General features: G+C 34.9%; 1 protein-coding gene across 4 annotated transcripts in view; it reads left to right on the top strand.

Moving 5' to 3' along the window:
- LOC128680954 (inaD-like protein) overlaps nt 1-24,815 on the top strand; it is a 94,877-nt gene extending 70,062 nt beyond the window's left edge. For all 4 annotated transcript variants that reach the window (XM_053764472.2, XM_053764471.2, XM_064436821.1 and 1 more), the window contains 12 exons: nt 6,786-6,988; nt 10,227-10,321; nt 10,694-10,769; nt 14,681-14,734; nt 15,284-15,385; nt 15,710-15,781; nt 16,652-16,751; nt 17,333-17,416; nt 19,840-19,964; nt 20,378-20,539; nt 21,020-21,157; nt 21,389-24,815. In XM_053764472.2, coding sequence (XP_053620447.1) covers nt 6,786-6,988; nt 10,227-10,321; nt 10,694-10,769; nt 14,681-14,734; nt 15,284-15,385; nt 15,710-15,781; nt 16,652-16,751; nt 17,333-17,416; nt 19,840-19,964; nt 20,378-20,539; nt 21,020-21,157; nt 21,389-21,562 — 1,385 coding nt within the window. In that variant the 3' untranslated portion in view covers nt 21,563-24,815. The remainder of the gene's footprint in view (nt 1-6,785; nt 6,989-10,226; nt 10,322-10,693; nt 10,770-14,680; nt 14,735-15,283; nt 15,386-15,709; nt 15,782-16,651; nt 16,752-17,332; nt 17,417-19,839; nt 19,965-20,377; nt 20,540-21,019; nt 21,158-21,388) is intronic.
- Nucleotides 24,816-24,850: the final 35 nt, after the last annotated feature.

The raw sequence follows: 24,850 nt of genomic DNA, 5'->3' as shown, positions 1-24,850 counted from the left end.
TATTAGCTCCATCGTTCAGCCAATTGAACAAACGTTTATTCAAAGCACCAATCCATAAATGCTAATTGAATATCGAATACAAAAATAGCCGCGATCATTCACCCGCGTTCGTATTCTGTATCGATTAAAGTACTATTATTCCGTATTGGTTGCTATTAAGCTCAGTGGTGTGCGTCGAGATTGCACAGGTGGGGAAAAAGTGTTGCGTGGTTTTCAATATCTTACTTATTAGCTTCACTAACTCGCCAAAAATCGCGGAGTTTCGACGTACTGGTGGGAACGGATAAACCTAACCCCCCTCCTAACTTATTACAAAGTTTACTTTATTAACTTTGTAGTAGAAACTTAAGGAAAAATTATGAATACTACCGTTTTGAAGTAACTTTTTTTTTTTGCAGAATTTGTTTATAGTGGAGTATCAATTGGTAAACTTACCACAGCTAGTTTTTATTCCGTGAGATGTGGTTGGTTTTGGCGTATGACAAAGACGCGAACAATTTGTAATTTAAACTCAATAAGTCTTTTACGTGTTCTCTTTTAAAGTATACACAACTTTGACCCAAGTTTGTAAACTTAACGCAATCCTTTAATTATCAAAATGACGGGGCGCCAGGGAAATAACTTTTAATTTAATGTTTCTCCACAAAGTGGCATCACAACTTTTTAATGAACGATCCAATTACATGGGTTGTTTGTATGAAGTTTGAAAGGTAAGGATTATAGAAATAATCATTTTGGGTGATGGGAAGTTAAACAAACCTCTCCGAATTCACTAGAAAGAAAGAATTAGAAACAATTTTTAATTGTAGTTTATTTTAATTAGTTAGCTATGATATACTTCACTTAATTTTAATAAGCGCGGTCTTTTAACATATTTCCCTGTTTCTGATTGTAAAAAAAATGTATGTGAATTGCACATTATTTATCACTCTCTAATACGTGATATCACAAGCACTTTTGCTTTTAAATGTACCATTTTACGTCTGGTAATGGAGTCTGGATAACGCCCCGCGTACCTCTAATATTATAGCTTATCTCTAGTAGCACATTGGTACGCGACTATACTTATACTTTTTTGACATAAAAAAATTAAATATTATTTAGTGTACAATGGTGGTTTTCAAATGAAGAAATAAAAAGAATAAATTAAGAAATAAATATTTTTAACTTCTTTATTTGTAATTGGTACCGATTGGGATAAATAAAATCGGACATTTTGAAACAGCCCACACATTTGCCCGTGGGAAACTCTGCTTTGTTTCACAACAGCAGGTCAAGTGGAGGCAAACCCTTGCCGCTTAGCGAGATGCCCTATATTTGTACTCGTTGTAGAATAGCCCCGTTTGTTTTGTTTTCAATGAACTCTTTGGACTGCGGAACTTTTGTTTATTGTTCAGTAAAGCGTTTTGAATTAATATTGTTATACTACCATTTGCCCGAGGCTGCGCCCGCGTTCACTTCGTGTATGTGTTAGTATTATTGGCAACATATCTGATTTTAAGCAACGTATCGCGATGATACCTATGCCAGATTTTAAGTTAGACCATCAGTTTTTCGCGATTTTTCGTGATGCGCGTACAAAAAAAAAATGTTTTCGCTTCTATAAGTTCCTCCCTCATAATTATTTGTCTTTAATGTACAGATTAATTTAGATTTTATGTATAAATATGGGCTGCCATTTCTCAAATATCGTCACCGAATAAAAAAATAATAAAACTCGAGCGTTTCCGCTAGCTCACTAAATGTGGCCTTAGAGTTTTGGGTCTCTAGGCTCTGTCTACCCCGTAAGGGATAGACGAGTTATGTGTATGTGATTTATGGTCAATTCTTTCACAAAACAGCAGTTATTGTCAACAATAAAAGCGTGTAATCTCCGTTTAGAGGACAGACCTCGTTTCATGGCCACTTAAAGGACACAACATTTCTCTCTAACATATCGTATATCAGGGGCCGGATCTCACACATTCGTAGTTCGTTTCACCGCTTTTCTGCAATTTTTGTCGAAGTTCATAATCGAAAAGGTTCGATCGATTGATTGATAATCGATTGTCATCGAATGTTAAGAACTGAAGAATCGGTGAAAAGAAATTTGATTGCATGAGAATCGGTCCGTTAAGAATGTTAAATGTCGAAAATGGGAAAATACACGTAGACGAATCATTCCGGAGGGATTTCCATTTCTAATAGACAAAGTTGGTTCTTAAGATTTTGACTGCTTTTTCTTCGTCACCGAATGGACTGATGGATCATTTATTTATTGAAATTTTTACTTTAATTGAAAACAAATTGAGGAGAAAAGTTAGCCCAGTTGTGGGGGTTTTAAACGGCTGTCTAGTCCATCTGTCAATACCTAATGTTAACCTAATTTAATGCTAACTAGTGACCCAGGCTTCGCTCGTAAACCTTCCTCAGAGATCAAACTATCTATTGGTCAAAACCGCATGATAATCCGTGCCGTTGCGAACAGATAGACAGACAGACAGACGCGACATACGAAAAATGATAATTTAAGATTATCCGACGATTCAATCTGCAATCTCTCTCTTTATATTTCATTCATTCAATGTTCAGATGTCTGTCAGTAGGCAGGCAGTAGGTTTCAATAAAGGTATGTATAACTATATATAAACTGTGTCAAGTGTTGTCTGAACCGAGAAGGAGCTTGCAGATCAAGATACAGCACACACGCTGGTTCTGCTAATTGCTTGTTTATTCAAGCTTCAATGTTGATTCCCCTGTCCATAGTCTGATTACAATCAGACCTTGGAGGGACCCACTTCCAAGTTTTGTAATAATTACTTTAAATTGTATATGACTCATTATATTAGCGAAGTATTTGATGAATATAACAATATTGTCTATTAATGTTCTCATGTCAGATTAAGAACCACTTCGTTTACGTTCTATTTTTATCCTCTATTGCTATCCTCAGGCTTCGTAGTATCATAGCCCCGAATACAGCCAACTTCTTACTATATATATGTATGACTTTTTCTGGACCTGAGCTCAGCATTTGACACTGTAGATCACGAGATATTGCTAAATAAGCTAGAATTTTATGGTATTAAACACAAGGTTCTAGAACTGTTAAAGTCATACTTAACAAATAGATACCAATACGTTGAACTAAAGTGTACAGAGAATAATTTTGTTAAAACAAGTAAATCTAAGTTGACAAAGATAATTAGAGGCGTACCACAAGGATCTATTTTAGGGCCATTGTTTTTCCTATTGTTTACAAATGACTTGATACCCTTTATGTATAATGTCATACCTAATATCGGACTTGTGGTATTTGCAGATGATACAAATGCAGTTATAGGCGCAAAAACTATTGAGGAACTTAATAAAACAGTCAATAGGACACTTGTGGCCTTTTCTGAGTGGTTCAATGCCAATAACCTTAAACTAAATCTGCAAAAAACCACCGCCATACTATTTAAAACCACTGCTGGGAATAAGGATGTCTTGGAGGTTAAGTTAAATAATGAGCGTGTAGATCTTGCAGAGTCTGTGAAGTTCCTTGGTATACATATTGATGCTTGTCTGAACTGGAAGGAAGAACTAAAACATATAGAAAGCAAAATAAGTTCTGCATGCTATGCTCTAAGAAGCTTTAGGGAGGATTTGACGTTGGAACAATTAAAAATGACATATTATGCACTGGTTGAAGCTCACTTGAGATATAGTATCCAATTTTGGGGGAAAAGCTATGATTATAATTTTAAAAAAGCGTTCATATTACAAAAAAGGGCAATAAGAACAATGCTCTGTAAACATCAAACGGAGTCTTGCAGAAGACATTTTGTAGATTTAAAAATCCTCACAGTCCCGTGTTTGTATATTTTCATTTTACTTACAAATCTAGTTAAGCATTTAGATAAGTATGAAACCGAAGGTGAAAGGATAGAACGCTTGAATTCTAGACGAAAAGACATTCCAAATTTCCTTATACCACATTTAAAAATAACTGAGCAAAGCGTTCAATTCCAAGCAGTTAAACTTTTTAACAGACTACCTCGCGATTTTAAATTAATAACTAACGTAAATGTATTTAAGGCGCGACTGAGAGCTTATTTATTGGACAAATGCTTTTATGCAGTAGATGAATTAACTTGATGACACAAATTTCATAATTGAATGTTAAATAGGTTAAATATGACTTATAAATACTTAAATGACGAATTTGAATTTTTAATTGTTTTTATGTAAGTGAATGTTAACAATGTATTAGTAAATGTTAAATTGTAAATTATTATATGGATAGGACATTATTTATTATTATTTATTTTGTATGATTTAATTGTATGCCTAATGTTAATTCCGACACAATGTCTTATTGTAAAATGGAATAAATAAATAAAAATAAACATAATACTATATATGTATCGGGTTTTATATTTTTAATCAGAGAAATATATATTCTATTCTATTTCATTCGAATTTTCATAATTATCATACTTGTGTATTTTAGCATAAACACTTGCGTATTATAAAAAAGTTCCCAAATCGCGTCTGTCTGTATCAACGCGATAAACTGAAAATCTGACGGATTGTATGATTCCTGAGTAAAGTTTAGGTGTACAGTTTATTACGGTTTTCCCTGAGCGAAGCCGGGGCAGGCCGCTAGTATAAAATAATAACAAGAATAATTAATGTTGGTACTATCTATGGAAGTCAATAAATATTATCTACAAGCCGTTTGTGATCAACACACAAGCGTCCTCTAATCGATATAGTGGCGTGATATCGGAAAATGGATTTTATCTACTTTTCTTCTCCGTCTTTCATCCTGTTGTCTTGACATCCGTCGACGGACAACGTAGAAATCGTACGTCAACGCACGTGAATGTCAAAACTATGGAAAACACATGGAATTGGTAGGTACTCCGTTATCTACTAATTCCATGGGAAAACAACGAAGCACAATAGAGCCACAACGTGCTACGTAGACGCAACGTAGCAATGGGGCATGGCTCTAACGAAGGATTCAAGCGGGCAAAGCCGCGGGCGCGCAAAATATAATACCTACTATATGATAGCCAGTTGATAACGCCGAGAAAATTGGGTCCGACTACTCTCTAAATAAAGTGGCTCTTCTCGGACCGAGGGAAATAAAGACGCCGCGCATTTTATTTCAAAATTTGAAAGTGAAAGTCAAAGAATTTATTCAGAAATTAGAACATCACAGTCGTTTTTTTCACGTTAAATTTTATTTTATAAAATATTTCCCAAAGCTATAGACTAAAAGCATTTCGGAGCGATCACTGTTGCGAGGAATTGCTGAAAGAAAATAATAAAAACCGTGTTGGTCGCTGTTACTCCCTATGATACTTGAAGGGTTTAGCATTGCGATTTTTACATAGTACTTATATAGTGTTCCTACATACATTACTGCTTCAAATTAAAGGATACTTACAAAATTACGTTGTACAGCTTTTACGTTTTTCACTCGCTCACATTACCAAAACAATTTTCCAAGTTTTGTAGCTCGCAATATTTGAATGTTCCTATTTTTTTTTGTTCTAGCGATTAGCTGATCTGTTTGTAAGGAAATTATAGAAATACTAGTGACCCATCCTGGCTTCCATGTCAAAACTTAAATCAAATATTAAAGAAGGTTTACCTTCTTTAGGAATTACACTATATGTTGTTAAAACAGTACTAAAATCCGCCCAGCAGTTTTTGAGTTTATCGCTAACAAACAGACGCGGCAGAAGACTTGTTTTACAATATGTAGTGAAAGGCTAGGGCTTAGATGAATAATATTTAACTATACTTTAAGTGAATATTGTGAAATTGTGGTGCTAAGAGTAATGAGAATTTAGATTTGACTATCTAAGCACTCAGTCTGATCATTTTGGTTGTGCTGAGTGCCATATTGTCCTCAATTGGGAATTGAATATCTGTTGCGGGCTTGTTCGTTAATTGGAAATAAAATACGGTCGTTCCGAGGAAATTACTGTTTTATTATAATTCCATGGTCGATGGTCGCCACGTCACGGACTAAACAGAATAAGGATTTTATATATCTGATGAGAAATGAGAATAGTCTTTCATTCACTCTGGTAGTTAATTGTTTGTCGTAAACTATACGTAGTTTAATACGTATAGACAAGCGACCCGTTCCTGCTAAGCTCGGGTAAAACCAATATACATTATACTCCTGAAACTTCCTCTAGGATCATACTATCTATTGGTGAAAATTATACAAAAATCCGTCTAGTAGTTTTGAGTTTGTCGCGTTGAAACAGACAGACGCGACACAGGGATTTCTTTTTACAATATGTTGGGATCGAATGTTCGCGGTGGCATCCGGGGCTGTGCCACCGCCACGACGCTCGCGACTAGCTTCGCAACGCGGCGTCGCAACTCCGGTCAGCGTAGAAAATAGACATTAAGTTTTGAAGGCTCGTCTATGACTTTACTACCGGCTGCCTGCCTGGTGTTAATTCTCTTTGAAAATTTTATTGTTCACTTTCAGCTGCAATAGCTATGTGATCCAATTATTTCGTATGACATCCACATATTTAATGTTTTTGTTTTAGGACGGAAACCGCACACTACAAACCGCAGACAGCTCTAGTTAGTTATCTCTACAAAGCAGCCTTAGTCCCATTTATCTGTCTGCGATAAACTGAAACCTTTCATAAATAGTATATCTATAGAATCAATAGGTACACTATTCTACATTACTTCTTGTCATGATCAAGCAGATTATAATGTTAAAAATTATTCCGAGATCGAGTCAAATAACAAGAAACTAACTAAACGTATTGTTTCAGATAAAATTCGCAAGAAGTACGCCTCACTAGGAGACAGCGTGGTCGCTGTGAAGCTAGAGAGAAGTCCCAATGCTGGCCTGGGACTCAGTCTAGCCGGTCACAGAGACAGGAGCAGGATGGCTGTGTTTGTCTGTGGCCTGCATCCTGCGGGAGCTGCTGCCAAGGCCTCGCCGGCGGTCAAAGTTGGAGATGAAATCTTGGAGGTAGGAATATTATTCGTTGAAGAACAAAAATAAGAGTGATCCTGTGAAGTATACTGACGATCATTGTGGAAAAATTGATGTTGATTGGACTAACGACTGATAGTTCGATAGTAATGTTATTGGTGACCTAACTGAAAGAATTCCCAAAGATGGTCTAGAATTCAGTCTTGGTGGCCACGGAGACAGGAGCAGGATGGCTGTGTTTGGCGCGGGAGCTGGTGCCAATAAAGCCTCGAATACAAATAATGTTGAGTGGTAGTGCTGAATATAATTTGTTTTTCTACTATCGTGATCATGCTATTCTTTCTATTTGAGAAAGATTGGCGTGGGCTAAGTAGGAATGTAGGAAGAATGAATAGTGGTCATAAATATAACACTAAGACCATTTTCTAGTGAGATTTATATCTAGATTAGCTACTAAAGCATTTATTCCTATTAAAGTGAGAAATTATAGGAAGGGAGCCATAATAGAAAAACAAATAGACCAGTACGTTAAAACTGACAAATGAAGGTAGCTGAACTGCGATAGTAATAATTTTAGTGTTGTACTTTTATTAATACTAATATTGCCTTGTCATACACTTGTCTCCAACTCACAACATGCAATATTTAAAAGACGGACAGACACTGGCAAAGGTGAAACTAAAGAAAACTATAATTACAGATGAAAGCGGCCCTGATATCGATAAAATTATTCATAGGTAGCACATTAACCTAAAACTTTCCATAACACAATAGTCAGTATATTTAGACGACGTGCTGATGAAGGTTGCCAAACCAATACGTGCATTGATGTATGAATGTTGACTGCTGATGATGAGTGAGTCATGATGCTGTTTTGATGTTTCAATCAAGAACGGTGATTAAAATTCTTTTAATTCTCTGGTATTTTCACAAAATGTTTCATTCCTTTTCTTATGTATTCTTTTACGGAGAGGACGTCATTTTTCTGTTGGATTATTCTGCGATGTTTTTATATTTTCTTATATACAAGTATATAGCGTTAATTTTTGTTTATTTAAACTTCATTGCAAATAAACCAATTTGCAAGAGTACTATAGGTACAAATTTTACACGTGACTGATTCTCATATGAATAAAGCCGCGGTAAGCAGTTAGTATAGCACACAAAATTCCGCAATTAATTCACTAAAACCTGTCAGAAATGACCGCCCTATAAACAATACGCATTGTGTGTGTTTGTGCCGTCCGAAATATTGGCGATTCTCCAAAACCATGCTGAACGAACACGGGCCACATTTTTCATTGTGATCTGCAAATAGCGCGGGGTTTTTAATATCCGGTTCATATTTAAATATCTTATCTATAAATATAATAATCTATACATATAACAAAACTGCAAGTGGGCTATGATTATGGGGGTCTTTATGGGACTAATAGATGTCAAAACATTTTTTTAAGAATTTCTGTTCGTTAGCACATCACGCAAAAACTACTGCATAGAATTTGATGCAGTTTTCACAGCTGTGTAGGGGATAGAGTAAAATTAAAATCTGGTATAGGTTTCAACGCGATACGTTGCTTAGTACCCGAGATATAGACAATAATGAGTTATTAGCGGACGCACGAAATTAACGCGGGCGAAGCCGCAGGCAAAAGCTAGTAATAAATATATCAATTGAAGAGCAATTAGTGTGTTCAATATTCTATGCGAATAAACTATTCAATGGACAAATTCTGATTAGATTTGTAATGCCGGCTCCATACTGCCGTATAACAGTTTGCCAATATTTTGCGGATTCAATACACATTGCTGGTTTTTCATTACGGTAAATAAAAGTTCTCATACTAACTACGTTCGGAAAATAGTGCTAGTAACTGAACGAACATTATGTGACATATCCTTCAAGTGACAGAGCGGGAAAATTTGTCGTGAACGAATGACTTATTACGTGTAATATCTGACGCATGGAATTAGTAGTTACTTACTCCGTGTCCGAAGTACTTACTAATCCGTGATCTGTCGACCTTCCTTCGATATCCGTCATTTTAGAATTTGCGTGATTGCGCTAAAAATCTTATATAGCTTCAATACATTTCCAAACATTCACTAATTATGATGATAATTTTCATACACCTAATTTTCAGTACGAATTTCCGGAGGCTCGAACAATTGTCACGTTTAAGTATATCGTTACTCGTATTTTACTAAGCATTTTACACGTGTAATAAAGTTTGTGAGTATGTTTGTTATTTCCTCACGCTCAAACGGCTAAACCGATTTTTATTAAGTTAAATTTGGTACTTTGGTAAGTAACTGATATCTTGGATTAACACTTATGGCACATTTTTATCCCGATAGTACGCGATACGCATAGAATTTGGTCAAAAAATCTGATTATCAAGTAGTTGACGCTACCTGTAAGATAAATTTTAATAATTACGCGAGTAACATTGCGGGGTGTAGCTAGTCTAAATGTATAGCAATGGGAGCATCGGAAGTCTGCGACGTTTGTTCAGAGTTGGACTTGGACCAACGAAGTTGTGTCAGGAGATGCGGAAAGTACAGTCGATCAAGTTTGCAAGATAGATGAACATGTTGTAGATAATTAATACTTATTATTATATTGACACACTTGTCAATATTATAACAAGTATTAATTATACCCGTTCCGGCTTCGCTTGGATAAATTATACACCTAAATCTTGGTGAAAACCGTGCAAAAACCGTATAAAAAGACAGACAAACGTGAAAAAACACAAGCTTATGTCGAAAATGGCATTTTATAAAAGACTCATTTTAATAGAAGCTAATAAAAATCAAGCTAGTCATAATTCTGTATTATAAAACTCCCGAAATAATTACAATAAACAGATACATTAAAAGCATTTTATTCACAGTTTAGACAACTTTTAATGGCATCTGATAAATTTTGTGCAGCATGTAATGAAAAGATTGATGTTTTTTTACGGTCAATAATTAATTGTTTGTGAAGATTTTACATCGAGTTTTCTTTTTTCAGCAATTTTATGAGGTTATGCTACGTTTTCCTTGAATCAAAACTTGAGAACGATTCATAATTATCTTTTAAAAAAAATTATGATCAAAAGGACCACCCTAAAATCTATAGATACCATACGAGGCGGCTAAGACAAACATAATCTTACCATTAGTTAGCATTCCCAGACACGTACCTTTTCTTCAGGAACGTCAAATATTGCGAATGAATGAATTAATGCAAAATGAATAATAATATTTATTATTATTATTGTTTCAGGTAAATGGGGTTGTTCTTCACGGGAGGTGTCACCTCAACGCGTCAGCAATTATCAAGGGTTTGGTCGGGCCGGTGTTCAAGATCATTCTGCTAAGGTGAGTTTGATTTACATCTTTATTCATTATTGGCCCGATCTGGCTTCGCTCGGTTAAAACCTTAATAAAATTATTTATAGACCGAACCTTCTATCCGAAAAATATCTATCTTTATGAATACTATTGGTGAAAACTACAAAAATCCATCCAGCAGTTTTTTAATTTATCGCGTTTAGACAGACTCACGACACAGACAGAATCACGACAGGGGGATATTATTTTTATAATATGTAAGAAAGTATGTAAGCAAGGTATAAATTCCTATAATAAATACGATATTTATTCGATTTAGTTATCTTATCACCGAAATTTACCTTCTCATTTATTTATAGCAAAAACACATATGTTCAATTTGCTTTATTGTTTTATCAGGCGCAAATCAGCGTTGGAAGATGTGGCAGTGAAACCTCTAACGCAATCTCAGTTTCCAGTGGCCTTGGAAGAGGAGGTGAGTTAATTTTTTAAACTCTTCAGCAAATTGGAAAATGTCTCTAGTGAAAAACAGTACAAGACCCTGAGTTTTTATTTTTCACACTGAATACACTGGTTCTCGTCTTGCTTGTCGCCGAAGTAACATCGGGTGTGTTTAGTAATTGAATGGGTGACCGTCATGTAAATTTGTTAGAATTTTGTTATTTCTTCGGTAGGCAAATTTTTCGTGCTCAAAAATAAATTTTAAAATATTTTAGAATCTAAACACAAGGTACTGTACCTAATTGGTTATAAAGTACCTATTATAGTACACACTTTTTCAAATTAAAACTGTTTTTGTACCAAATCTTATCCTTACGATACGTAGTAGATACGCATCTTGTTTGCTATTGGTATTATTCGTTAACCTTGACTTCCATCTCCTGTCTCGCTCGCCCATAGGCTTTTTCATATCTCGTCGATTTCCCTCAAGTTTTCCTACACTATACTTGTTAGTCTAAAGGTAACTGTATGTATTTTGCGTTAAAGTTGTTTTTATAAAATCCATCGTGTTTTTATGTTTATCTTATGCATTTATTTCATAACGTTATAAGTATTAAGTTTTGTTTTGCAATTTTGAATTCTAGTTTAAAAAGTTTAAGGTTGAAGTTTGAATGTGGTTCTGTTGAATGTTAGAATATTTAGCTAGGTACTATGTTTAGTGTGTATGTTATCATATATTTACTAATGTCATATTGCTAACAGTTTTTGTAGTTCAGAGGACTGATGTGTCGCGTTTATATTTTTGGTTTCCAAAAGTGTGTATTATAAAGAAGTGATATATTAGTGTTTTTTTTTATATATATTTTCATTAATGTATATTACATTGTTTTGACGGAAAAAATATTCAAGAAAAACAACCATATTTTGAATAAGAGTTGGTGTAATTATGCATATCTAAGTATTAATGAATATATTTGCTTATAAAAATAGGCGTTGATATGACAACTAAATATGACTATAGATGTCGCTCTTTATATACAATAAGCAAGCTGCAGCTATGGAATTAGTAGTAGTACTTACTAATTCCCTGGCTGTAACATAGCATCAGATGATAATCCAACGCTGTAGGGTATAACCGAAATATTATGTTTGAATTTTTATTGAAATATCTACCTAATTGACATTTCTTGGTTTTCTTTTATTTGTACAGTTCAATAATTTAGCACTTGATAAAATACATTGGAAGTATGCGCACGACAGCAGGTTATGGCGTTATTTAAATTGATGCCCATTAAGTTTTATTATCTGAAAGTCGTTTCTCACCTCCCTATACATACATACATATAGAGTAGATTAGACCTAAATTAATTAGATTTACTGTTTTAGATTAGATTTTTAAAAATAATGAAACCAAAAATAAAAATGGCAATGAAAGGATTAGACACACAAACAAAATATTTAAAGTAAACTAGCTTTTGCTCGCTGCTACGGCCGCGTTCCGTTCCGTTCATACAAACTTTCATCCCCCATATAGGTAGTCATTTAAGGGTTGATTTTTGAAAAAAGTAGACTATGTTTGAATAGGGGGCCTACGTGGTTTTTAATTTCAACAAAATCGCTCCTGCGGTTTAGCCGTGAAGGCGGAACAGACCGACATACTATCGCATTGATAATATTAGTATGGATAGGATCGAATTCGAAGCCAATTATAGTGAGTTAACACAGCCAGAAACGGCCAAGGACGATATGCTATAGGCACTGAATGTGTACTTGTTGTTCAAAGGTCCTCAAATGAAACTAAACACCGTTTTTTCTTACAAATATTATTATGTATACAATCTTAACATGTTTTTTTTTATAATTTCACAATATAATAATTTCAAATCGACATTTTAGGAAATGACTTTCGTGGTTAATAAATGTTTAGGTTTTGATCTATGATGGTTGGAACTATGGTTTATTATCAACAAAATTTAATATAGTATATAGGAGATGGTGTCGGAAAAAACGGAGAGCAGACGAACTATGACTCCACGTGACGTACCGCAGTAAGCATTATTACCGTGTTCGCGAGCCGGCGGTGTCTCATTTCATATATCAAAGTGACCGTGGGAACGAATGTAGTCCTTATCGCGTTCAAGTTCATACTTCCACCCACACTATACTAATATTATAAATGCGAAAGTCTGTCTATCTGTCTGTCTATCTGCTCTAAATCTAAGCTAAATCGATTGACCGATTTTAAAGAAATTTGGTAAGCATGTAGTAAAAGACCACCGCTCAAACGTAGGCTACTTTTTTTCAAATCTCAAATTATTAAAAAGTAACAATTTCACTCTTAAGATATATATTATAATTTTCGGTTATAACCCTGAATTAGGTTATCAATCAAATGTATAATTTATAAATTATAAACTGTTACAATTTTGTCAGAAAAAGATATTTTATCATATTAATTAATTGTTACCTACATAAAAGATGCTGACATTTGAAACATAAGGTCATCGTAACCATAGATAAAAACAATTTAAAAGATAGATAATGATAGTGATGTGGTGTTGAGTTAGTGATGACGGTGATGACAGAACTTCGGTCGCCGGGCGTGGTCCATTCGGAGTTTAAAATTATCAGGACATTATGGAAAAGGACCCTATCATTCAGGAAGAAGAAAGGAGAAAAGGTATTAATTATTATTGATGACCTCGGTGGCGAGTCAAGTACTTGCCTCTGAATCTGAATCTGGGTTCGATCCCCGGTCGGGTCATAATGAAAAATGATCTTTTTCTGATTGGCCCGGGACTTGGATGTTTATCTATATGTGTATATGTTATAAAATATAGTATCGTTGAGTTAGTATCCCATAACACAAGTGTCGAACTTGATTTGGGGCTAGCTCAGTCTGTGTGATTTGTCCTAATATATTTATTTATTATGTTTTGAGTCGAGTGTGTAAGCTAGCACTATTATTCATATAAAACAATGTTAAGCATTCTATGAGCACAAATACCACGAAATCTATAGATCTATACATATAATAATACTGTAAGTGTGCTATGTCTGTACATAGGAGATATTAAAGAAAAATAATTGAGGGGATTCTATTATTCCCATGGGGACCTATAAATTTCTGTTTCTGTCATTTCAGGTCATATTTTACACGTTTAACTAAATTCTATAAAAATTGACAAAATGAACTTGCGTGAATGCGTAACAAAATAATAAGGTTTTTCCACAAGCTGTGGTCAGAGAGATATTGTGGCATTTAACGCCTAACAAATAACCCATGTCTGTGCTGTAAACTGGAGTTCCCTCGTTGGGAGCCGATCCTGATTTCACCATCTGGTCATGCTTATTATTATAATTAATTGTCATGGAAACTGAAGCGACGCGACGTGGTCAACTCTTTAGGTAAAATTGAAGTAGAAGAAGTCTAAATGGCAAGATTTGATTATAGACTAAACTAAATAATAGCTTGTACAAAGTAAAATCTATATCATAAGGAACAGATGTAGGTCCCTGGGTACCGTAAACAAACACAAGTTCACAGTGAGGCCCCCGTGTAATGTTGACTTGCGAATGTTCGAAAAGTCCAAACAAGTTTGAACAAGTGTGTACTTTCCCCAGGGGAGTTCCGTCAACACGTCAGTTTCCGTGTATCTATGCCTTCAGGAAGAAAATTGTGTGTTTACAATGTTTTTCGTGCAATAACCTTTATTCTGATCGTGCAGTGTATTCCTTTCGGGTATTTAGTAATTTGAATTATTGTCGTATAATACCAATGTTGTTATCTGGACTCGATTTGGATTTAGATTTACAATGAATGTCATAATTATGTCAGATTAATTAAATTAATGAGAATTTATTATAATTATGTAAAAAAGAATACCTACGTACAAAGTTTATTAAGAAATATTGAGTTTGAATAGAGGTATTTTTTTGTTTCAGACAGAGGACAGGTTTGCTGGTTACAAAGGCGTCCGGGATATCACCATCAAAAAGGTAATTTTTATAGTACATTTATGTACGAATAGCTGCGCTCCGGGGCTTCGCTCCCGTGGGAATTTCGGGATAAAAAGTGTCCTATGTGTTATTCTAGGTTATATTCTATCAGTGTACCAAAATTCATATCAATTGGTCATGTAGATTTTGCGTGAAAGAGTAACATACATAAGTACATACACACACCCTCACAAACTTTCGCATTTATAATATTAGCAGGATTATTAATTAAGGCAACTGCCTTAATGCACGTTGAAAAGTGCAAATAGACCCGCTAATTTTGTATTTACTAAGAACAGATATAAAGTTATTTGTCTAATATTTACTTAAAGGATCATATTTCTGGAAACCTATGTGAAAATAATAACTTTGATAAAGTTAATGCTTTCAAAGGTACATTTTTGGATTCGTCCAAACGCTCCATAACAACGAACATCGCGTTGTTTGTATGAGAGTTATTTACCGCAAGATAAAACCAGAAAAGCACGTCGAAATCGCCAATGTTTGTCGAATGATTTGGCATATTGTGTATCGTATGTTATATTCAAGGGTCCGTCGGGTCTAGGCATCATGATCATCGAAGGTCGCCACACTGAGGCTGGGCGAGGCATCTTCGTCTCCGACTTGCAGGAAGGCAGCGCCGCTGAACAGGTAACCAATGACAGATCAACAATTTAAAACATAATGAATAAATGTTTAAATATGTGTCAGTGAAGCGTATTATAAGATCTGAAACAAGCGAAACACTTAATGGTTGTTAGACGTACATACTTACGCAATGTAAAAAATATTTTTTTTTTCATGAAAAAAGTATTTTTACATCGCCAACATGGTTTCGACATTTCCTTTGAGAGATCGTTTTCTCAAGTCGGAAAACGCATCGGTGACCTGTATCGGGTTGCTGGCCCATGGGCCTTACCATCAGGCAAACCGCATGCAAAAATAATGTAGCTTTTAATTTTTTTTCTATTTCAGGCCGGTCTTCAAATAGGCGACATGATCCTCGCAGTCAATAGAGATTCCTTGCTCAGGTGCAGTTATGATGCGGTAAGCACTTTTTAGAAGCTTTTTTTATATTTTATAGTTTAAAGTTTCCCGGTTTCTTCCTCAGCCGTTGAGCGTCAGAGCCCAGGGTCCGCTATCTTACTTTTTCGTCTCCACTTCGCACGGTCGTCGTCATCCCTAGTTTAAGAAGATATATCGAGAATATGACGTTTTTGTGTGAAGTGGGCCACCGGCAAAAAAAGTGTTACCGGTTATGTCCATCTGAGTGGACCACGGGCCCCAGATGGACTAGCCGGTGGACCACGCCCGACGACGGCTCGAATATTTTTCATGTATTTAACATATTCATATTACTCTTTAATTTTTATTTTTTTTTAAATTTTGTAAATTCATTTATTAAAAATACAAATAATAAAACAAAATAAAACATAAATAATTGCAATGTAAATCAAAAATGCCACCCCGAATTGTACCCGGTTCAAAAGTACCCATAACGCTAGCTGCGTTTCCTCGTTGTATAGCAATTGATTGCCTTTGAACCAGGTACCATCCGGAGCGGTAGTCGTATCCACGACACCTTAAACGCCGTCCTATCTCACCAACAAAGCGCTTCGCCTCCGAACACCATGGGCCAGTCGTTTCCACGGCAACTGGAACAAATTCGTACTGGTTGGATAAAACAGAATACTTGGCCATTTTAAGTTCAGCTGCCACCCTTGCAGCGGCCCCAGGCAAACGCTTACTATTAGTGAGGTAGGACGCCGCGTATGTGCTTACACATGTTACGTCCCATAAAAGGCAACGCCCTCTCTGCCCCGGTATTAGAGTGATGCCGTCAGGTCGCTTTCCGTCTTTCTCTTTAATTGGAAGTGAATTGAGATGAAATTAAATATTTTATTCGTATCTTTTCAGGCAGCAGCTAAGCTGAAACATACGGAAGGTGTGGTGGTCCTGACTGTGTGTACGCCGAACTTGAAGGATGATACTGATACAGCCACTACTCCCGCCTCAGGTTAGTACAATCTTATAATGCCAGCTACACGGCTAAATTTGAATGGGCCCGTCTTGAAGAACTTGACGCGACACGCCAGGCTCCTAAAACTCGTAAAATAGTTCTAATTAGGACTTAGGCCACCTAATAGACATATATGTATAGGCATAGATATATGTAACTGGCCGCTTAGTTACAGTGTACAAAAACGTACAGTTTAGGAAAGGAGACCATACGGGAAAGTAGACTAATACTTCCACAGGGGAAGATTTCTTAATAAATTTGTCTTATGATTGTTGTGTTTTGTTTTGATAATTGTATTTTCTTTAAAGTGGACATTTCGAACAATTTAAAACTTTAAATGATTGAAAAATCGTAAAATGATTAAACCACATTGTCTATAATAATGATCATAAATATATCTGTTTTTAAGTAAATAATATACATAATTTTTACCATTCTCTGGCGTCGTCTTCTACTCGAATGTAGAAAAGTTACCACCCCACAAAATTTATTTAGTGGCTACAGCAGAATGTGGAGTGGTTCTATTCTAGGGCGGAACCATTCGCCACATAAGAAAACAAACTGATGTTGTATTGTAGGAGGCAGCGCGTCACCGCGGCCGGCGGAGGCCGCGCCGCGCGCGCCCGAGCCCAGGCCGGCGCCGGCGCCTTCTCCTGTCAAAGGCAAGTCATTCCCGGCCACCATCTGATCTGTTTGTACCCGTTTGTATTGTATGTGTTACCCGATGCTCCGCTAGCGGCAGCCTTTGTTTTACCTTGCGCCATTAACTATATATATATATTCCAAATTTTGTCAAAATTGACCCAGCGGTTTCTCCGTGATAGTATGACAGACAGTCTTTCGTATATTTATAATATAAGTATGGATATGTAAAATAAAAAAAACTTATCCAAAGATTGTGATATACTTACTACCTAATTCAAACCGTTCCTTTCAACAAAATGGCTGACATTTGTGCAAAGTGTGTGAATAAACCTCACAATGTTTTTAAAAGAGGGTAGATATTTTACTCCAATGTGGCTAGTGATGAAAATGTTATTGATAGTGTCATTGTCGATAAGTCTATAATTTTGTTCAATTGAACGATTCATATTATTCTGAAGACCGTGAAAAATTATTGCAAGCGAAATAAATGATTTGTTTGACAAATATATGTTAGATTTATGAGAAAATATATATAGGTGAATTGAGTCCCCGTAGTAATGCGTGCTTAAGCTTAATTTCTAAATTAATTAAAAAATAGGTACATTACAATTAGATTATAATTTAAATACTTAGATCGAACCAAATTATTATAATAATTTAGAAACAGATTATCCATACTCTCCAAACGGATTACCTGCGCGGCCCGATCGGATTGCGATGCCTTTTTGTACTTAAACATTATAAATTCTATTTTTTTCAATCATTACAAAAATAACCTTTTAAATGTTTGAGAATACAACAAAAATGCAAGGATTTTATACTGCTGAAAAATAAAGTTTAAAAAATTAAAATTATTCTTTATTCCAATAAAATTTGAACACATAGGTTTACATAACTGCATCTGGCTTCGTAAAAAAGTCTAAAATACAAATCCATCGATACATATCGATAAAGTCTAATCGGCGTTACTAGTCGTTCACTTGAACTAGTGCGATTTACCTCCAGCCGCAACCACGTGTTAGCGAAGTCTCAGCCACGCGACGAATCAAGTCATACCAGAGACGAAGAACCACGTCGAGAATCTACCAGCACCGATACAGGAGACGAGGATCCTCGTGTGAAATCTAGCAAAATGGGAGACGAGGTAACACGTGGAGGTTCGACCGATAATGCAGACGAGGAATCTCGTGCTGGATCTAGCCATGTGGGAGCCGTGGACACACATGCAGTATCTACCATTATGGAAGACGAGGAAACACGCGATGGATCCACCAATGTTAGAAATGAGGAGACTCGTGAATCTTCGAATATTGCAGACGAGGCACGTGGAGAATCTACCTATATGGGAGACGAGGAAGTACAACCAGGTCCTAGTCGAGAGTTACGTAGACAAACTAGATGGACTATAATTAGGCAAGCGACATTGACCGGATCATTGTCGTCCATCGATCCTTCACAAATATTAATTATTGAAGATGAAGATACTTTCAAATATGTAATAGCTACAGAAGAAATACTGTCATCAGCGTCGACTATTGAACAAAGTACAGGGAGCTCCTCAAATGTCGGCTCAGATCAACCAGGAAGATATTCTTCAGGGACTCGCGAAGATTCTTTACCAAGTGTATCCTCTATGGAAACCAGTCAGTCGACTACACATAGATCTTCTTTAACTGGCGATTCTCAAAGTAGATCTCCAAGAAGTCGTGGATTGACCAGCACAGTAAGGACTTCCATGGATACACCTCGAGCTAATCCAAGATCTACATCAGTAGACCAAGACCCTCCCTCAGATAGTGTGCCTATAAATACAAGAACCTCTTTGATGAGCGTCGGAGACAGTTTTTCGACAGATTTTGACGTTCAACAGCTAAGTGAGTTAGACATGGTATCGAATACAAGGAGTTCCGTGCTGGGTCATGCAAGACCTGATAGATCTAGTACGCTAGATTGTCTTTCGATGGGTTCGTCTTTGGATGTAGATGAGCCGAGGGCAAGTTCCTCAACTACAGATTCGGGAATGGAAAGGGGACGGGTGTACCGCGGGAGACAGAGGATTGACTTGTTACAGCTGGCTGAAGCTACGGAGGTCGCGAAAATAGAAAGTGAACCTGTAGAACCGATTGACGGTATGCTTTTATTTTACCACCCTCTTTTGATTCAACTCAAATTATAAAAGTTTAAAATGAACGATATAATATATTGTCATTTATATGTGCAAAAATTTAACTACATTGGAGCGCACGTCCAGATTTACTCTCGCTATTATACTTTATAAAGATTATAGATACATACTATATATTGTGATTGTTCGCTAATTAATCTAGTGAGTAAAGTTGTCAAATGATTTTTTACTTTTATATATGTTTTTCTAGTGAAATATTATAAATCATATATTCCAAAAGTTGATAGTGATACCAATTTCTGTTCTCGTCCACAGCTGAGCCGCCTCCAGACCTGGCCACGGTGCAGATCGTGCCCAATCAAGAGACAGTGATAGAAGTCAACACCAACAAGGAGTCACTGGGTATGGTGCTGTTGGGTGGATGTGACACTTTTATTAACGTAAGTTTTATGTTTATTTATTTAAGCTTTATTAAACAATTTAAAACAGGTGGACACTTAATGTCATAAGGTATTTTCTGCCAGTTAAACATTGCGGCCGTGTATAAAAAGGCAAAAAGAATAGTGCAATAAAAAATATGTTATGTATTGGGTATTATATGATTTCCCATAGGTACTGAAAGAGCTCAATCGCGCAGTAGTTAGCGCGCTCGACCTGTGATAATGGCGGTTAAAACACTCTTAAAATTATGAGTAATTGGATGGGTAACCTAAAATATATTATAATCTTTTACTATCTAAATCCAATTCCACAAATAGGCCCGCCACACAGCAGCAGCTTATCGACTTTCTGTAACCTACTTGGAAGAGCTAAAATTTAAGAATTGCCTGTTTTAATTTACGTTTTCATCAAGGGTCCAGCCGCTGTGGTCCTGGATGTATTCAACAAGGGCGCCATCGGCAAGGACAAGCGCCTGCAGCCCGGGGACCAGATCCAGCAAGCCAACGGGATCACCATCACCGAGCAGATGACCAATGAGAGGATACGCATGTCCATCATGCAGAAGCAGTTAAAGGTGAGACGAAACACTCACAACACTCACAACCATCGAAATAAAAGTTTTAAAATCTTTAACATATTTTGTTAAAATTTAGAAATGAATTTAATCAAAATTCATTTCGTACCGGGCGCAAGGTGTCCATTATACTGGCAGTGCTTGGTATTTTGTTATATCTTTTTTCTTTATCTCTTTATTAAAAGCCTATAAAATATCAATACTTACGGATATAAATTTGTTAATATAAAATTATTCTTAAATATTTTCTTTTACTGCGTAGTAATTTGCATTTAATGACAGCAATGGCTGCCATGCATGCTTTCTAAATGCCACCAGCAGTTTGAATTATTTTAAATTTAAAAAATAACATGATTAAGTTGTCGTGAAGGTCTAGTTTTTGACTTTGACCCATCCGATGGCCAACCACTGCGAAAGTGGCTTTCCCACCGCCTATCTCTGCTCACATGTATGTACCAACTTGACGAGTTTTCTCCCCAGATAAAGTTCTCAGTGTTCCGCCCCGAGCCGCATGTGTTCGAGTTCCTGGAGGTGGAGCTGACTCGGAAGCCGTGTCGAGCGCTGGGAATCTCCTTCAAGCCATTCGAGTCCAATGGAGGTGTTTATATCATGGAAATCGTTAGTATATATTTTTTTCTTTCCTTTTTTTTTAAATATTTTCTTTTTTATTCGTTGGAGCTGACTGAAGGCAGAGAAAACTACAGACGTCGACAAATGTTTTGGTTTCCTCATACAAGAAACTGTGTGTGAGATGATGAAGCAGCACCTTTGTAGGTACTTACTTTTCAATTTAGTGGCTGTATATTTCTCGTATCTCTGTGTACATAAAGTAATAAATCTCCATTGCAGTTGGCGGGATCAGCGGCAGACCTAGACGGTCGCCTGCAGAAAGGTGACATCCTCCTCTCGTGCGACGGGAAGGACCTCAGCAAGGCGGAGTGGCTGGACGCGGCAGTGACTCTCAAGCTGATTGGGCTGAGGACGAAACTCAAGTTCAAGCGATACAAGATCGTCCGGTTATAAGTTTAAGGGTCAAAATGACTGACGCCAGCGAATCCTCCGCTGGCGGCGTAGATGTTGTGTAAAATTCGAACAAAATTAGCTATTTGACTTGGTATAACAAAAAGGCATTTAAATATAGAAATACTACAGATAAATGTCACTTTAATTTCATCAGTTTAATTAATGACGCGATTTACATTTTTTGCTTTGATGAAAGGAATGTTTTTTGACTCCAAAATTTAGACGTAACAAGATAGCATTGTCATATAATAATTATTTTTGAAATTAGAAAAGAGTACCTTTCTAATTGCCAATTTTGAATTATCACGACATCAGCGCTCCTGGCGGTGAATAGCTGTAGTTAGTCCATATTATGCCGCGTGATATGCGAGGGGTTAGAGGTTCCACGTATGATAATGCTTAAACAATTTTAAAAAGTTGTGTTTTATTTTAATGATGGCAGTATTTCAAGAAATGTTAATATTGTTAAGTGATAAAAGCGAAATCCTTTCATAGTTAAATTAGTACATGCTATACAATTTGACGGAGGGCTTAGTTTGTGGCATATAAAAATATTCTATCATTACGATTAGATTCCCAAACACGATAATACGTTTAACAACAAAGTTGTCTGTTAATTTATATAGCTAAGTGTTACGTAATTAAAAAATATAATTATAATTTCTCTATTTAAGGAAAATATTGAACACAAACTTCTGTTTATCATTAAAAAATATTCAGCCGTTATTTGGATAAAAATTCCATAAACTTTTATTCCGGATGAGGTGTCAACATTTAATTTCCAACAACTTTCAATTTATTGCTGTATTTAACCATCGGTATGAAAGATTGTGGATTGTTTTCTATTTCGAAAATTTAACGCACTTTCTTCTTGCCCCTCCCATATCTGAAATGGCATATATGAAAATCTACACTGTATTTTATAAGGATTGTTGTCCTATAGAGGGCGCTAGTATGTAAGTGAAATAAAGGCTTATTTATAAACTTTATAACTCAAGACATTTGTAACAAACTTTTAATTGTGACTTTGACATAAAATATGACATGATTTGAAAATATAATTTAAAATATTCAAATTATAATTTTGATATTATTCTACCAATAGTTGATTACTACAGTGGCGCCCTCTATAATGGTATGGTATTATTTTGGAAGAATTAAAAGATGCTGGTTGAGCTATGTAAATTTATTTTGGTCCAAAAATATATTCCACTTTAAACATCGTTGATATGTAAGGCTTTTTATAAATTACTCTTTGGAATTTTCTTTAAAAAAAAAACAAAATTGGAGCGTGGAAAAGTGACCAGACAATAAATAATTAAATTTGTGTTTATTGGTATCACGTACCACGCTTTGATTTATTTTTGTTACATCGTCGAAATCATTTTAAATAAATACATACAATAAGTGATATGAACATTGCATCCCAAAATTATTTTTCTATGATGTTTGAGTAGCGAAATTATCAGTTAATTTTCTGTTGAGGTGTTCAATTTAAGTGTATTTGCTTCTGATTTAGGATACTGATCGATTTAAAATTTAAATATCTTTAAAAATAAGCCATGGCTTTTATTCACTCAGAAGTAAAAATGTTTTTGGCGAAACAAATTTTCATACTTTTTTATTTTATAAGTTCATTAAAAAAACATATTTGGTACTCAAGGACATCTGTGACAATTTATTTTGGGATTTTTTTTTATTGACAAGGGATATTAATATTTTTTATTGAAATAAAAAATATTTAATTATCACAATATGCTTTAGACATTATGATAAAACAATGATATATATGTCATAAAATTCAATAGAAACCAATTGTTGTGTCAAAGTGACTTGACTTGCTTATTTTTATTTAAATGATGTTACAGCTACGTAGCCAATCCAGCAATTCTCAAAGTTTTTTTTTTATGTGAGAATCCAATACCCTATTTCTCCTGTGACCAAATTTTTGTTATCTACTTAAGGTTAATGTAATTATTCCTCATGAATCCTACCAAAGTAATTATACATTTTTAAATTACCTAGATCTTTAACTATTGCCAACTTTTAATAGAACTTAAATGTAAGAATTTCAGTATTGTGTAGAATAAGATCTGAATTGTTTTAAATGTTGATTATTTTAGTAATAGGCCGGAATGACCCTTGGTTGTAGTAATAGATTTATTTCGGTATTTTCATTCCTTGCAAATAAGTAAAATAAATTTTAAAATGTGAAGGTAAATCTTATTTTAGGAAAAACCTAATTAATTATATTATTAAATATACCACAGATGTATTTGTATTATATTATAATTACATTTGATTTTATTGACTTATTACTTTACAATTAATGTAAAGATTTATTTTTAAATGTCACTAGTTAGATTATATTTTATTATAATCTCTTCATACGTATTGATGTCTTTCTATAAAATGCCTTCTAAATAAATAAAAAATAATATATGCGCTTCATATTCCAACTGATGTAATGTAACACATTGCTAGAATGCTAGAATGGAAATGAACAAATTACAATTAGTATAGCAGGGTAATAAATAAAAAGAACCTGAACCAGATTTTCCACGTGTTTTCCATGTGTAGAAATAATTATATTAGTAAAATATTAATTGGCTATCAAAATATTATAAAAAGAGCCGCAACACTCTCACTGTAATAAAGTTACCAATATTATGTTTATAAATGCATTTAATAAAATGAATTGCGTAGCATAATTCTAAATCTTTGTAAATTGTAAAAAGTGTGTTTCGAATACTATCTTTATTATTTTTGATAGACGTGGGTAGATTTCTCCTTACAGTAACTACAGTAAGAAGTAATATAACTAGAAAAATTGTATGGCCTTAATTATAGAAAAAGTTTATGTAAAATCATCAGATTTTTAATAATAGGAATGGAATGCTGAAACCATTGATCATTGTCACTAATATTGAAATATTATTTAATTAAATAATTTGCTTTCATATATCAAAATTACAACTTGCAATGTTGAGTTTATGAAAAAAAAATTACTTGTTCGTAATTCTTTACAATTTAAGCCTTGTTTCAAATTAAATTTTAGTGAAATCTATCATAGTGAGCACTGGTATAATAATAATTCAATTTATAGATTTCTAGGTTATACAAGTTAGTGTCGTAAAATAAATTAATAATATTCTTGTGTTATTGTTGAATTTCAAAGAATATTCTTAAATATGTATGCTTTGGGATATTGTGTGAATTAGTCTCTCTGTAATAAATTGTGCGCATTTTGAAACTCATTGTTTAACATTTATAAACCTGAACATCTTT

This window comes from Plodia interpunctella, chromosome 25 (genome assembly GCF_027563975.2).
Source record: "Plodia interpunctella isolate USDA-ARS_2022_Savannah chromosome 25, ilPloInte3.2, whole genome shotgun sequence".
NCBI classification, from domain to species: Eukaryota; Metazoa; Arthropoda; class Insecta; order Lepidoptera; family Pyralidae; genus Plodia; species Plodia interpunctella.
This window is presented reverse-complemented; position numbering and strand designations above follow the sequence as displayed.